General features: G+C 49.3%; 1 protein-coding gene across 1 annotated transcript in view; it reads right to left on the bottom strand.

Moving 5' to 3' along the window:
• BOP1 (BOP1 ribosomal biogenesis factor) overlaps nt 1–13804 on the bottom strand; it is a 49771-nt gene extending 35967 nt beyond the window's left edge. Inside the window, 2 exon segments of the mRNA XM_087958918.1 lie at nt 11111–11299; nt 12910–13804. Coding sequence (XP_087815044.1) covers nt 11111–11281 — 171 coding nt within the window. The 5' untranslated portion in view covers nt 11282–11299; nt 12910–13804.
• Between the last annotated feature and the right edge of the window lie 155 nt (nt 13805–13959).

The raw sequence follows: 13959 nt of genomic DNA, 5'->3' as shown, positions 1-13959 counted from the left end.
GCCATCAAGCACCAAAGCAAGTGGAAGAAGCACCAAGGTGGGATTTGGGGAGGCCCAGAAATTACACAGTTCTCTGTTTTAGTGCCAGGACAGCCACACTCCGTGAAGCAAAAACTAAGAAGTTATATAAACTTTGCTGGAGGGAGTCGAAAAACGACCCCTTTCCCCCCCACCTGATTTGTATTCTGGTGACAGGGATCCCCCAAACAGCCACACATAAGTGAGCCCATTCTTCACTTTTGCTAAGATTTCAAGGGGGCTTTGGGGGATCCCCTCAGTTGCAAGCGCATAATGGCCTGTGTCCCACCACCTGACCCAGTTCCCTTCTCCCTCCCGAGTGGAGTCATTTCCCCTCACAGAGCAGAGCCATTATTTAAACCAGCTAGGGTTTTCCTAAGTGCTCTCCTCCCCAAAGAAGTGAATTAACACCCTGAAATTGGCAAGCCCCTAATCCATTTCACCCTAAGGCCCCCTCCCCCCCTTTTTGGGCTTCTAAAAAGCCTGAGCAAACAGCTGGCACTAAGGGGTTCCTTTCCATGCGTACCCCACATCATCCCCCCACTTGCTCTCTTGTAATCTCTTTCACTCCAATGCACGTAAACATAAACATTAATATCCCAGAACAGAGGGGAGGATTCCAAGGAGCGAGGAGTGAGCGATTGGCTCCTGTGGGAATCAAGTTCTGGAACAAAACTTTCCCCACCATTTGGGTTCAGCCAGCTCCTTGAGGTTGTATAGAAGTTCCCTGAGGATGGGCTCCAGCACAAGTCCGAAAGCTCGGAAGGCTAAAGTTCTGGTCCCAGTGAGTGACCCAGACTGGAGCCTGCAACATTATCCTGGGACATGTAGATCCGCCTTTGTTTATGGCCCCTCTGCTCTTCAGCCAAGACGGTGACGATGCATTGTTGACAGAAGGAACAGCCTCTTGTTCGGCCTGACGCCTCGTGCCGCTTACGTCTCCCTTCCGCCAAGGATTTGAATGTTTGTGACTCCTTAGGGCGACCCAATTATGTGCATGCAGAAGGGACCAGACCCAGGAGACAAGCTCAGGAAGCCAGAAGCATTTACCTGAGTGAAAGCAACAGCCAAACGATCTGACATCTATGATATTGTGGAACAGAACTTGAAGAAAGAAACGTCTAGCCACCCTCCGTACCTTCATGGCTCCTCTTAGCTCCAGAGACAAGTCCAGGTAGTCCTCAACTTACAAGCACAATTGAGCTCAATGTTTCTGTTGCTTGTTAAGTGAATTTTGTCCATTTTACGACCTTTCTTGCCATAGTTGTTAAGTGAATCGCTGCAGTTAAGTTAGTGACATGGTTGTTAAGTGAACCTGAATTCCCTGGGGAATTTGCTCGCCAGAAGGTCTCAAAAGGGCATCCCATAACGGAACAACAGAGCTGGAAGGGATCCTGGAGGTCTTCTACTCCAACCCCCTGCACAAGCATGACCCTGGGACGCTGCAGCCGTCATAAATAGGAGTCAGTTGACAAGTGTCTGAATCTTGATCACATGACCATGGGGGCTGCTGCAACCATCCCTTTTTTCAATGCTGTTGTAACTTTGAACAGCCACTAAATGAACAGGTAAGTCAAGGACTACCTGCAATCACCAAAAAAAAACAAAAAAAACCAAACCCTGACCGGGGCAGGGTGGGGGGCTTTCGCACCAAGGAGCCGCTGCCACACGCTTGTCTCGGGAGAACCTATAGAACCAGACCGGCCTGCCGCGCTCTCCCTGCTGCCGAAGAGCCCCGGGCAGCCCAGGGATTCTCTCCTCTGCTGGAAGAGTCCATCATCGTGAAAGACTGGGGGAGAAGAAAGAAAGAAAGAAAGAAAGAAAGGGGGCGGGGGAAAGAAGAAAGAAAGAAAGAAAGAAAGAAAGAAAGAAAGAAAGAAAGAAAGAAAGAAAGAAAGAAAGAAAGAAAGAAAGAAAGAAAGAAAGAAAGAAAGAAAGAGCTCCTTCCTCTTTTCCTGTCAGCCCTCCCAGGTAAGCCAGACAGGAAACAGGACCAGATGAGCTAATTCTACTTGACTCTGAGGCTACATTAACAGGATCGGGCAAGTCTCAAAATGCGGATCTCCTGCTGTTGGAGTCTGATACATTAGAGGGGATCCTTTTTAAGTTCCTTCCTTGGTCCCTTAAGCAGCTGTGGACTCCTCTGCCTTTTATCTGATCTTCCCCCCAGGCAGCATCTCCCCCCCTCCCCCCTCAAGGTCGCTCCCTGGGCCACCCAAAGACGCGAAGGCCTCTGGTTGCAGACAATGCGAGAGGAGGGCCAGTGCTGGTCTATTGAGGGGAGGGGGGAGCGGGGGCCAATCCGAAGGAAAGGCAAGAATGGATGGATACGCACGGGATAGCAGGACTCTCAAGCAGGAGCGCCCTTCAAGGCCTGGGGCCTTCAACCCCCAAGGCTGGCTGGGGGATTCTGGGAGCGGAAGAAGTCCCCGGGTCTCCATGTTGCCTCGGTTGGACTCTTCGCTCTAAACAGAGGCAAATGAAGGTCAGAACATTTCAGCCTCCCACCAGCTTCCACCACCACTGAGTGAGGGGATGCTGAACTTACACACATCAAAAGGTTTCAGGACTTCAGCAAACACAAATGGTTTTTAGCACATCACAATGTTTCACCAATAATGTCTCCCATGCAATCTGCAAAATCATCCCGATTTCTCCTCCCTGCAATCCGAATTGAAACCCTCCCCCCATCCAGCCACAGACTGTGTAAGCGAGCTACGAATTTCCAAAACTTCGGCCTTGCACTAAAATGTGTTGGTCTGAAGAAGGGCCACCAGGTTCCCTCTCATGTTTTGCAAGGAAACCGACTGACAGGAGGCACTGACAACCCTGCTTTATTCTGCAATTCTTTTCGACAAGGTCAGATGATGGACCCTTCATTATTTGGAAGTGGGGATAAAATACCGCTGCAGCCGTTGCGAAGCCAAAACACATGAAACGGGAGCTCAAATGGCAGAGGGCGCTGAGCTGCTGCAGATGCTTCCACTGGAGGAGGTCACCCGGTCCATCCACAGCCATCCCTTTCGACTCGTCTGTTCTGCTACATCCAAAAAAAAAACCCCCCAGGAAAGCTGCTGCCTTCGTGCCCTCCCAGGGGACCTTCTGGCCAGCGCCTAGGACGAGTCCCGCCCTCTGGGCAGCCCCCAGACCCAAGGAAGGCCTCCTCCAGAATCGCCCGGGGCTCAGCGTGTGAAAATACTCCACACTGAGATTTTGGGACAGGACGGGATCCAGCCGTGGCCCATCTGCCAAACTCCAGCCCACGGCCTGGCAGCCCAAACTGCACCCACACTCTGGCCTAGCGTGCGGGTGCAGGAAAAACTGCACATCCTTTGCTGGAAAAGAGATCTGCCCTCCTCCTCCCCCGCTCAAAGGGGACCCAGCCTGGAGAGGGTTTTGCCAGAGGTTTTGGTGGAACAATCAGGAAGGCAGCCGCACAAAACGCTCCTCCTGGGAGTAGTAAAATCCGCACAGTGTGTGATCACCTTCTGCTAGAAGCAGCCTATAATACGGTCCCATGTGCCCCCTCTGACTTCCACCCTCCTGGCCGAGGGGAGAAAGTGGGGGGAGGACCTAGAAAGTCCAGGGCCAACCAGAAGATGGGATTACAGCAAAAACAAAGGCTTTAGGAAAGTCTTTGAAAAAAGCAGACCAGAGGTAATTTTTTTCCCAGGCTTTTGGCATCAAAGAGGTTTTGTCTGCCTCTCTGTTTCCCTTCCAAGCCCATCCGTGGGCTTGGAGCAGGAGGCAGGAAGGGGTCTCTGCACAGCAAAGCCCTTGCAACAGAGGCCCAAGGTCTCCTCCTCTCCTAGGGCCAGTCCAGGGGGCTCTAGGCCTTTCTAGCTCTTCCAGGACTTGAACTGCTCTCTCGGTACATTGGAGGACATAGTGCTCTGAGGACAGGCACGTGCCAGCCAGCCCTGCGCTTGATGCCAAAAGCTTCCTTGATGTTTGGCCCAAGTTATGTGGAAGAGAACCAGGACGGGCGGTGCCAAGCTCTTCTCTGCTCCACATATCAACAACCGTCTCTCTACTAATGTCTCCCCAAAGTGTCCTTCCAGGCTTGGCCAACTATGTCTCCATACTTGCTGCTGTTAAGTCTTCTGGTCTAGGAGGCTGCCTTCACATACCAGGGCGCGTGATTCGCCCTGGGGAAGAAGACATAAGCTTTGCTTTGCAGCTTTTGTCAAGAATCACGTAATGTTTTCTCTCGGAGACGTTTCGGATCCCATCGAAACATCCTGCATTCTTTGGGCTCCTGAATTTCGCTCTGTCTTGGTTTTCCGCTGAACAGCTACTTCCTAGTCCCCAGGCAGGATCATCCCTTGCACCAAGCAACCACTTGATAAATCCAGACGGGAAGGTGGGCATGGAGACCACCAGAGGGCAGCATGCAACCAACTCCTCGCCAGGAAAGCAATCGGAAGAAGTCGTGGCAGGGGCCCTGCGGGGGTGGGTGGGTGGGTGAAGAGGTCAGGTCACTGCGCAGCACGGCTGATTCAGCAGAGCTGCAGGCAACGGGAGGAAAGAGCGGAACAATGGCTGGTGCTGAAAACCACCTTCGACACCGCAAATGGCTGCAGGGAGCAAGCAGCCGCATGGCAGCTCAGCTGCTGAACGGATGGAGGAGGCCCGTCTGCTGCTTAATCACCCTGCGGAGGGAAGATTGTTCGGCTTGGCCTCGGGGAGGTTTACACGGTCCACCAGATTCCTCGCAAAACAAGGACCTGTCTTTCATCAGAGCAGCCGCCTAGAGAGGGGGGGGGCTGTCCTTGGAAGCTCCCCCAGCACCGATGTTCACTGGGGCGCATCCCGATGCTGGGAAAGGAGGAAACTCGACTGCTCTGAAGCAAACTTTAGGGCCGGCTGAAGTTCTGCAATGTCCTTTCAATCCTACAATCAGGATAGCCATTTTCAGAAATATTTTCCAAATAGTCAAATGAATGTTTAATAATTGATATTATATAAGCACAAGTTAGACCGATAAGATAGAATTTATATAACTTGTGAGTAATGGTAAAAAAAGGATAGCACCAAAGACCGTAACCAACTGACACACTATATATATATATATATATATAATTGAAAGAGGGTTTTACGTTTTTATGATTTGTTGGTATGTTTGTTGTAAAAAATAAAAACTTTGTTTAAAAAGAAAAAAAGAAATATTTTCCAAGTATCTGCTGTTCAAAGAGTTCTATAAATACAAAAAAATTCTCCCCGATCACCTTTGTTTTTAGTTTACTTTGGTTTAGTTTACTCTACTTTATTGTCATTGCACCTCGTACAACAAAATCAAACACCATCTTCAGTGCACATCATGACCATGAAAATAAACACAAACACACATCCTTTACCCTTCACACATTGAACCGGAAACCCAACACCACACCAACACTGCACTATACAGCAAAATTCAAAAGAGCCCCTGCCCTGGGATAGAAGCTGCTTTTCAGCCTATTTGTCCTTGTTTTTATTATTATTCTGTACCGTCTGCCAGATGGTAATAGTTCAAAAAAAAAGGGTTCCCAGGATGAGATGGATCTTTGAGGATGTTTTGAAGTTCCTTAAGGCAGCGGGAGCTCTAAAGCTCTTCCAAAGAGGGGAGAGGGCAACCCAGGATCCTCTGGGCAATGATGTTCACCCTCTGGAGTGCCGTCCTATCTGCCCCTGTGCAATTGGCAAGCCATACAGAGGTGCAGGAAGTTAAGATGCTCTCTCTGGTGCAGCGGTAGAAGGTCACCAGCAGTTTCTCATTCAGTTGTTGTTTTCCGAGAAGCCTCAGGTCGTCTAATCTCTGCTGGGCCCTTTTGACCAGGGCTGCAATGGGAGCCCCCCAGGTCAGGTCCTCTTTTAGGTAACACCCAGAAACTTAAAACCGGCCACTTGCTCCACTCGGCCTCCCTTGATAAGCAAGGGCTGGATGTCTGATCTGTTCCTTCTATATAGTCCACTATAAGCTCCTTGGTCTTATTGGTGTTGAGGACCAAGTTATTGTCTCCACACCACGAAAGCAACCATTGGTCCACCTCATCTCGGTAGGCAGACTCATCCCCCCTCTGAGATGAGTCCCACCACTGTTGTATCATCTGCAAATTTAGCAGTAATACTATTGCTTGTGGTGTACCAGTGTGAAGAATAAGGGCTGAAGAGGCGTGATTAATCTGACCCTCTGTGAGCGGCCAGACCGGAAATCCATAATCCAAAGGCAGATTGAATTAGAAAGCCCAAGGTCCAGAAGTTTAGACACTAGTCTATGTGGAAGAATTGTGTTAAATGCAGAAAATCCACAAAAAGGATCCTCATATAGCTCCCTCACTGTTCTTTGATAGGCTTCTCCAAAGATTTGTCTCTTGTTTAAAGCGAACAAAGTCAAATGTTACCAACATTTCGCCATAAGAAAAATGTGCCTAACATTTATACTCAGGTGAGGTGGAGGCACACAATCTGGCTGCTATTTCTGATCCCCCCCAACCTTGCTGTCATTTTACACCAAGCTAACAAAAGCCTCTGAAAGATCAGTGAACACATTTGTTCCACCTTTTCTCCATTTGGGTTTCCAATCACCTGGCTCCCAAGGCAAAGAAAAAAGCCCGTGTGCCAGGGCCCTGAGAACTCCATTAGCCTTCATTCATTATGTTGCACACAGGTGGTTAGAGTGCAGTATTGCAGGCCAGCTCTGCTCAAAGTTTGATCAGGAGTTTGATCCTGACCAGCTCAAGGTGGACTCAGCCTTTCGTCCTTCCAAGGTGGGTAAAATGAGGACCCAGATTGTAAACTGCTTAGAGAGGGCTGGAAAGCACTGTGAAGGGGTATGCAAGTCTAAGTGCTAGTGCTATTGCCCTAGTTAAAGCTCATCTCAAGACTGGATCTTTCACTAGCTTTGGTGCACCCAAGTAAACGTTTGTTTCTAATATTAGAGATTTATTTTCCTTTCCCTTTTGGAACAAGAGACCAATGGCCATTTGAACTCAGAGTTAACAGGAGCAGGCATTGCAAGAGCAGGATGCACAACTAGGACAACTTAATGGTAAGTGCACCAATCAGGGCAGGAAAGAGTTCTTGGCACAAACTGACTCTGCTGGTACAAATTGCAAAGTAGTTAAAAAAACTACTTTGCAATTTGTACCAGCAGAGTCAGTTTGTGCCTATAAAAAGAGAGGGCAAATTCCTGGATGAAAATGATAAATCGCACCAGAATGAATCTGCATAGAGTGAGGGAAACCCATCCTCCAGTAGCTGCACTTGGGTAATCAGCAAGAGCAGGATGAGTATGCACAGGTGGTGTGTGCTGGTGGTCCTCCACCTGCCGCTCATACGGGAGCAGCAAGCTGCTGCCAAGGGCCTGCGTGGCCCCTACGTCGAGGGGGAAGGAGCCCTCAAGCGAGCCCTGTTACCTCAAGCCTCAGATTAAACAAAGAATAGCCCCAAGAGAAGGCTGATCTGCAGAGCTTACCTACAACCCACCCTGGTTTACAATTTTGGGGAAATTATCCACCTCCAAGATAAAATGTGTTAATTTTACCTATTTTGATTAGATGAATTAGAAAACAGGTGATAAAGGTGCTGGTTGGATAAAGTTTTCAAGATATTTCACAATAATGATTTATACACAGGTGGGTACATTTGCCTGCAAGGGAGGGAGGAGCCTAATGATCATGATGCCTTATCTGGACAGAGTATAGTAGAAGAATGAAAACGGTACCACCTGGAAATGTATAAATTTATCTTCACTTTGAGAACAGCAAGGCAGAGGACGAGTCAAGAAGATGTGGAAAGTTTGCTTAGGTCCTACAAAGCACTTGGTGCAAACGTGTCATCGAAAATTCACTTCTTACACTCGCATTTAGACTATTCCCCTTTGAACTGTGGGGCAGTGAGGGATGAGCACGGGGAGAGATTCCACCAGGATATAATGCGGTTCACAAGAGAAAAGCCAAATAGCCCAGTCCAGAGACCAAATAAAGATGGAACCTTGTCCTTTAATCTGATGTTAGAGCTTGTCAGTTTTTCATGCAAAAACATGAAACCGTTACGTGAAAAACCAATAAATGAATGGAAAGTTCAGTTGTTGGTATCAATATAAAGATAAATTTATAATGATTGGTGTGGCACCATTCTCACTGCTATATCACATTTTGCAGAAAAGTTATGGAGCATAATCGCACATCTCCCTCATAATTTTGAATTATTTTGATGCAATTTTGACCTGAACCTCTATCTTAGAAACTGGATTAATATCCAGGACTTAATTTTCCTTTATTTCAGCTGGAAAAAATCAGAGGGCCAGGCAGAAACACCCTCCTCGATGCTTTTCCTTCCTTTTCTATTTTTGCTTTCCAATGAAAGTTCTGTCATGGTGAGAAAGAAAGCCGCCTCTGCTCCCCGGGATCTCGTTTCTCTACTTTCACGGTCGCTCTGAGTAGAATTCACACAGGCTTCCTCTGGGAAGTCTCACATTGCTCCCTTTACTCTGTTCTCCACCTTCGGGGCCAGGAAATGGTGACCACACAACACTTACTCTCTCTCGAACGCTTACTAGAATGTTTCTCTCCATCAGTACCTTCTGAAAGACTTGCTAAAATGGGGCAACTTATCTCCGTTTCTCTCTCCTTTTCTTCAGGAGTCAAACCAGCTGCCAAGGAAACAGGCTCCCTGCTTTAGTCCTCAACGCTTACATGCAACAGTCTCGACCGATTGGAACGCTGCCTCTATCTGCCCCCCAGCAGGCCAGGTCAGCTCATCAGCCCTCAAACAGGACAGCTGCACTCCCCAAGGCCAAATCTCAGCTCCTTCCCCAGGTTTCTCTCTCCTGAGGAGTTATGCTGCAAGCACGACAGCCAAGCCAGGGCCCCAAAATCCACAGGCCACAGTTTTAGAGGAAGACAACAAAATCAGGGAGGAAGAAGGAAGGACCAGCATGAACTCACCTGCCTGAGGTCCACCCAACTGATGATGAGAGTGTTGAGGAGTAAAAGGAGGTGAGTGGTCTTAATCAAGGGAAAGCAAAGCAGCTCCGATCCCTTTGCCCCCCACGCCCACCTGCATCCAGAGGAAGCCGATTTGTGTGGCCCAGGCTAGGGAGGAGCTCAGCAGGGGAGGGTGCAGGCCAGAAAGGAGGCGGAAGGGACCCCCCCCCGGCTAAGCCGGATGTGGCCGGTCCCCGATGAAATACGCCCCAGCAGGCTGAAGGGCCAAGAGCTCTTGGGGCCTCCGCCAGGTGTCCTGGGAGAATCCTGCAGGCCCAGGGAGAGGCCAGGGGATGGAAGGCCAGCCAGCGGGACTCCGCTCTTCCAGCAGGAAAGAGGACCCTCTCGTGATGGGACGGTGACTCAAAAACCTGACAACGTTTTAGAGCAGACAATAAAGGAGGCCATTCGCAAGCCCGTCCAACACAAACACGATTGCCAAAAGCGGCTTTGTAAAATAAAGAGCCCAACAGAGGCTAACGGTTATGAAAGGAGCTGTGTGGATATAATCTACACTGATTTCAAGAAAGGTTCTGACAAGATTCCAGGTGACCTTCTCATTGACAGGCTGCTAAAATGTGGCCTGGAAAAACAAGGCGAAACAACAACGGATAACCTCCTTTTACCAGTCCACAATAAAAGCACCCCTCACTTATTGCACCACAGCTGCGGTTAGAAAGATGTTACGGAGGGTGGTGAGCACAGCACAAAACACCTTGGGCTGCCCCCTGATAGCACTAGATGACCTCGCTAGGGCTCGCGGCCTTAGAAGAGTGAGGAAAATCCTCAGGGACGACTCACACCCTGGTCAGCACTTCTTTACTCTCCTACCATCGGGCAGGAGATAGAGAAACAGAGCCAGTTTTGTATGAACAGGCTGAAGAACAGTTTTTATCTGTGAGATGTCAGACTTCTGAATGTGAAATAACATCAGAACTTTGTACTGCAATAGACTGCAGGGCCGGCGCAACCTGTTCACATTGGTGCAATAGGACTACGTGTTTGTTGATATGATTTATTGGGTATGGGATTTTCTGTCTTCACTGTGAGTTGTATTGTGTTGGGTGGGGGGGGGGTGCACTAAGGGAGCGTCAGCCAATCTCATTGTACACATGTTGTGCACTGACAATAAAGGTTTGAAAAAATGGGGAGAAAAGGATGATACAACAGGAGCACAGGCCCACAACTGGCTGGCAAACCACACTGAAAGAATTCAGTGTGCTACATCTAAATAATAACAACCAATGGGATCCCCACAAGGATCTGTCTTGGGACCAGTATTATTCAATGCTTTTATTCACAAACTGGATAAAGGGATTGGTGGATTGCTTATTAAACTTGAACTAGGTCTGGCTAAAACCCAGGAAGATCTAATGTGACTGCACTGTACTATGGAGAGTATTTTTGTATGCATATATGTTCTTATGTGCTACCTATTCCTGGACATCCCAGGCTGCTAACAATTCGAACAAAAATATCCCAAGAAATCCACATACATATAAAAATCTGCACCTACAAATATCTTGCAACAGATATTTGAAAAAGACTTGAATATCAACATTAACAAGCTACATACCAGCCACGAGTATGAAATAGCTGCTAAAAGAAGTAACATAACTCTGGGCTAGATTAGAAGCAGCACTAGATTAAACAGGAACCTTAGGACATGACCTATGAGAACAGACAAAAGCATGATTACGTCTTTCACTAAAATAGCCATTTTCTACCTCATCCTAAGCTTCACTTTAAGGGTTACAGGCTGTCAAACACAGAGGGAACACACTGAACAACGTTATTCTGGATTCTCTTACAAATGTGCATGAAATGAGAAATGTATTATTTTCCAAACCCTAAACAAGCCATTGCATTCTTGAAATTCTGCCCAAATACTTTGGATCAACCATGGTTTGACAATGAATGACAAGGCACATGTTTTGTGGATTGTAGGTTACAGTGGAAACACTGTAGAAACACCCCAGAGTGATCCTGAAGGGCAAGCAGGCAAAGCTGATGTCCTCCTCCACCCACAAATCTTCATGGCTGTGCCAACCAATTTTACTGGCTGATTTTCTCAGACAGAGAAACAACATTATCTTTACCAGCCTCTGAGATGATCAACTTACTTGAGTATTTCTGGAGCGCAACTTCCCTTTTGACTTCTTCTCCTCAGCTCCATGATCCTGGTCTTCCTCCTCTTCTGTAAGGCTGTCACTTCCAGAATCTTCCAGTCCAGAATAGACACTTTCCTCGCTGTCTGTCAGAAGACCGCCTGCTTCTTCTTGCTCTTCAAACATCCTGGTCCTGAGAATGGGCTGTAGAAGGGAAAGCACACTATTCAAAGCACTGTAATGCTAATAAGACCTGCATAACCCTCTCCCCCACACTTGACTCATGCAGAATTCATCTCCCCAAAGGACAGGTTTGCTGGGTACCAGACTTACAGAATAAGGTTTGGAAGGGACCCCGGAGGTCTTCTAGTCCAACCCCCTGTTCAGGCAGGAGACCCTATGCCAGGGATATCCAATCTTGGGAATTTTATGATTTGTGGACTTCAATTCCTAAAATTCCCATAGCTAAGCTGGTTGGGGAATTCTGGGAATTGAAGTCCATAAGTCTTCTCAATGTTGGACACTCCTTCCGTATGCCATATAACAAATGGTTGTCTGGTCTCTTTTTGAAAACCTCCAGTGAGGGGATACCGAAAACATCTAGAGTCAACCCATTCCCGATTAATTGTTCTGTCAGGAAATTTCTCCTTTCAGCCCAAATACCCCCAATTTGTATTTTTCAATGTATAAAATCAAAATCAGTGCTGCTATGTTCTATATGCAGTTCCCTAGAACAGGGGTCTCCAACCTTGGCAACTTTAAGCCTGGAGGACTTCAACTCCCAGAATTCCCCAGCCAGCTGGCTGGGGAATTCTGGGAGTTGAAGTCCTCCAGGCTTAAAGTTGCCAAGGTTGGAGACCCCTGCCCTAGAACATCTAAGGCCCGTCTGTCGATCCTCCTGGCTCCTAGGAAGAATCAAGGAGAGAAGCAACCTAGAACTAAGGGGGGAATTTCCTGACCGCAAGATCAATTAACCAGTGGAATCACTGGAGGTTGGGAATGTGGGAAACATTCCAAAAAAAGGGTGGGAGGTAAATCTGCAACGGGACTAGAGAATATAAAGCAAATGCACTGATTTAATTTTAGGGTGCGTCCACTGTCCCTGCGTGTGCCTGGTCCACCCTCTTTGCAAAGATGTGAATAAAATTACCATTGTTTTCTCTTGGGAGTTTTGGCTGGTGATTGTTTATTTCCAAACTACACAGCGAAGAAGAGCGGGCTGGCAGGAGACCCCCATTTGTTGTAGGGTCTCCTGGCTGAGGAGGGGGTTGGACTAGAAGGCCTCTGAGGTGTCCCTTCCAACCGCCTTTTCTCTGGGCCTTGGAGAGCCCGTGCATCTTCGGCAAAACAGCCCCCCACCGGCTCCTCGGGGCCTCGAACTCCCGAGGTAAATTGTTACTTGCCTTCCCTCCACACCAGGGTCCCCCAACTTGGACGCTTTAAGGCTGGTGGACTTCAACTCCCAGAATTCTGCACCCAGCCGTGCTCTGCTGTGCTCTAGTCTGCTGTGCTCTGCTGGCTGGGGAATTCTGGGAGTTGAAGTCCACCAGTCTTAAAGCGGCCAAGAGCGGAGACCGCTGCTCCACACGTTGCCCGAATCCCCCGTCCCTCCAGAAGGCAAAGGCCGTGAGGTAACGGGAGAAACGGTCCCGCGCTTCAGCCAGCCCCCCCACCCCCGCCCGCCTTTGGGGGAGGCCGCCCGGAGAGCCTCAAGACCCGCCAACCTGGCCAGACAAGGCTGCGGCCGACCCGGCGGCCCTCCCCGCCTCGATGATGCCCCACCCGGTCGGCTAGACGCGGCTCCCCGCGCTCACCCGGCCAAAGCCGCCTCTGCCGGTCCCGCAGCCCTCCTCCGTCGGCACCGCGTGCGCTCCCCTCAGCCGACACTAGCCACGACGCATGCGCCGGAAGCTCCTTGCCCGCCCTCGCCGGGTGGCGCCTGCGCGCTAAGTCGGTAGGCCTTCGCTCCACCCTATCCGCTCCTCGTTGACGAGCTGGCTACCGTCGCGCATGCGCCTTGGAACCGGGAAGCCCCTGGCTCGTTCGAGCGTCGCCCCTTGGGCCGCTCTTCCAAGTCTAGCGACCGGCGGGTCTCTCGGGACAATCCCCAGAGTGTCCGGGTGTTGGTGGGGGAGGGGAATAGAAAAGGCTGTCTTTGAGACTAATCTCAGGGGTCTTCAAACTTGGCCACTTTAAGACATGTGGACTTCAACTCCCAGAACTCCCCAGCCAGCCATGTTGGCTGGGGAATTCTGGGAGTTAAAGTCCGCCAGGCTTAAAGTTGCCAAAGTTGGAGACCCCTGCTTTAAACAGTAGGCACAAGGAAAGCTTCCCCCCTTCTGCAGAGGCGGAGAGTTCTTGATTTGGGCTGCCTGACTGGAGAATTCTGGGAGTTGAAGTCCACGCAGCCTAAATGATTAAAGTCATTGGTGCAATGTGGAATAGTGAACTCAGCCAACGGAAGAGTGGAGATTGGTATGGCAATCACTTCGAAAATTATCGCTAAAGCTCGTGCAACTTCGCAAGGGAGAAGAAGCGCGAGGGCTGTTGAGTGCGGAAGAATGGAAGCTTTGGAATCGCGGTGCTGGAGAAGAGTCCCGAGAAGCCCCCCGGACTGCAGGGGGATCCCATCGGTCAGTCCTGAAGGAAGCCCACCCCGAGTGTCCTTTGGAAGGGCAGAAGCTGAAGCTCAAATTCTTCGGCCACCAAATGAGAAGAGGGGGTCCTTGGAGAAGAGCCTGATGTTGGGGAAGAGGAAAGGCCAAAGGATTAGATCGTGTCATCGACGTAATGAACATGAATTGGGGCAAACCCTGGGAGACAGTGGAGGACGGGGGGCGGGGCGCTCACATGCTTTGGTCCAC

This window comes from Notechis scutatus, chromosome 3, assembly GCF_049901735.1.
Source record: "Notechis scutatus isolate UNSWTSFEM ecotype Mainland chromosome 3, rNotScu1.2, whole genome shotgun sequence".
Lineage (NCBI taxonomy): Eukaryota > Metazoa > Chordata > Lepidosauria > Squamata > Elapidae > Notechis > Notechis scutatus.
This window is presented reverse-complemented; position numbering and strand designations above follow the sequence as displayed.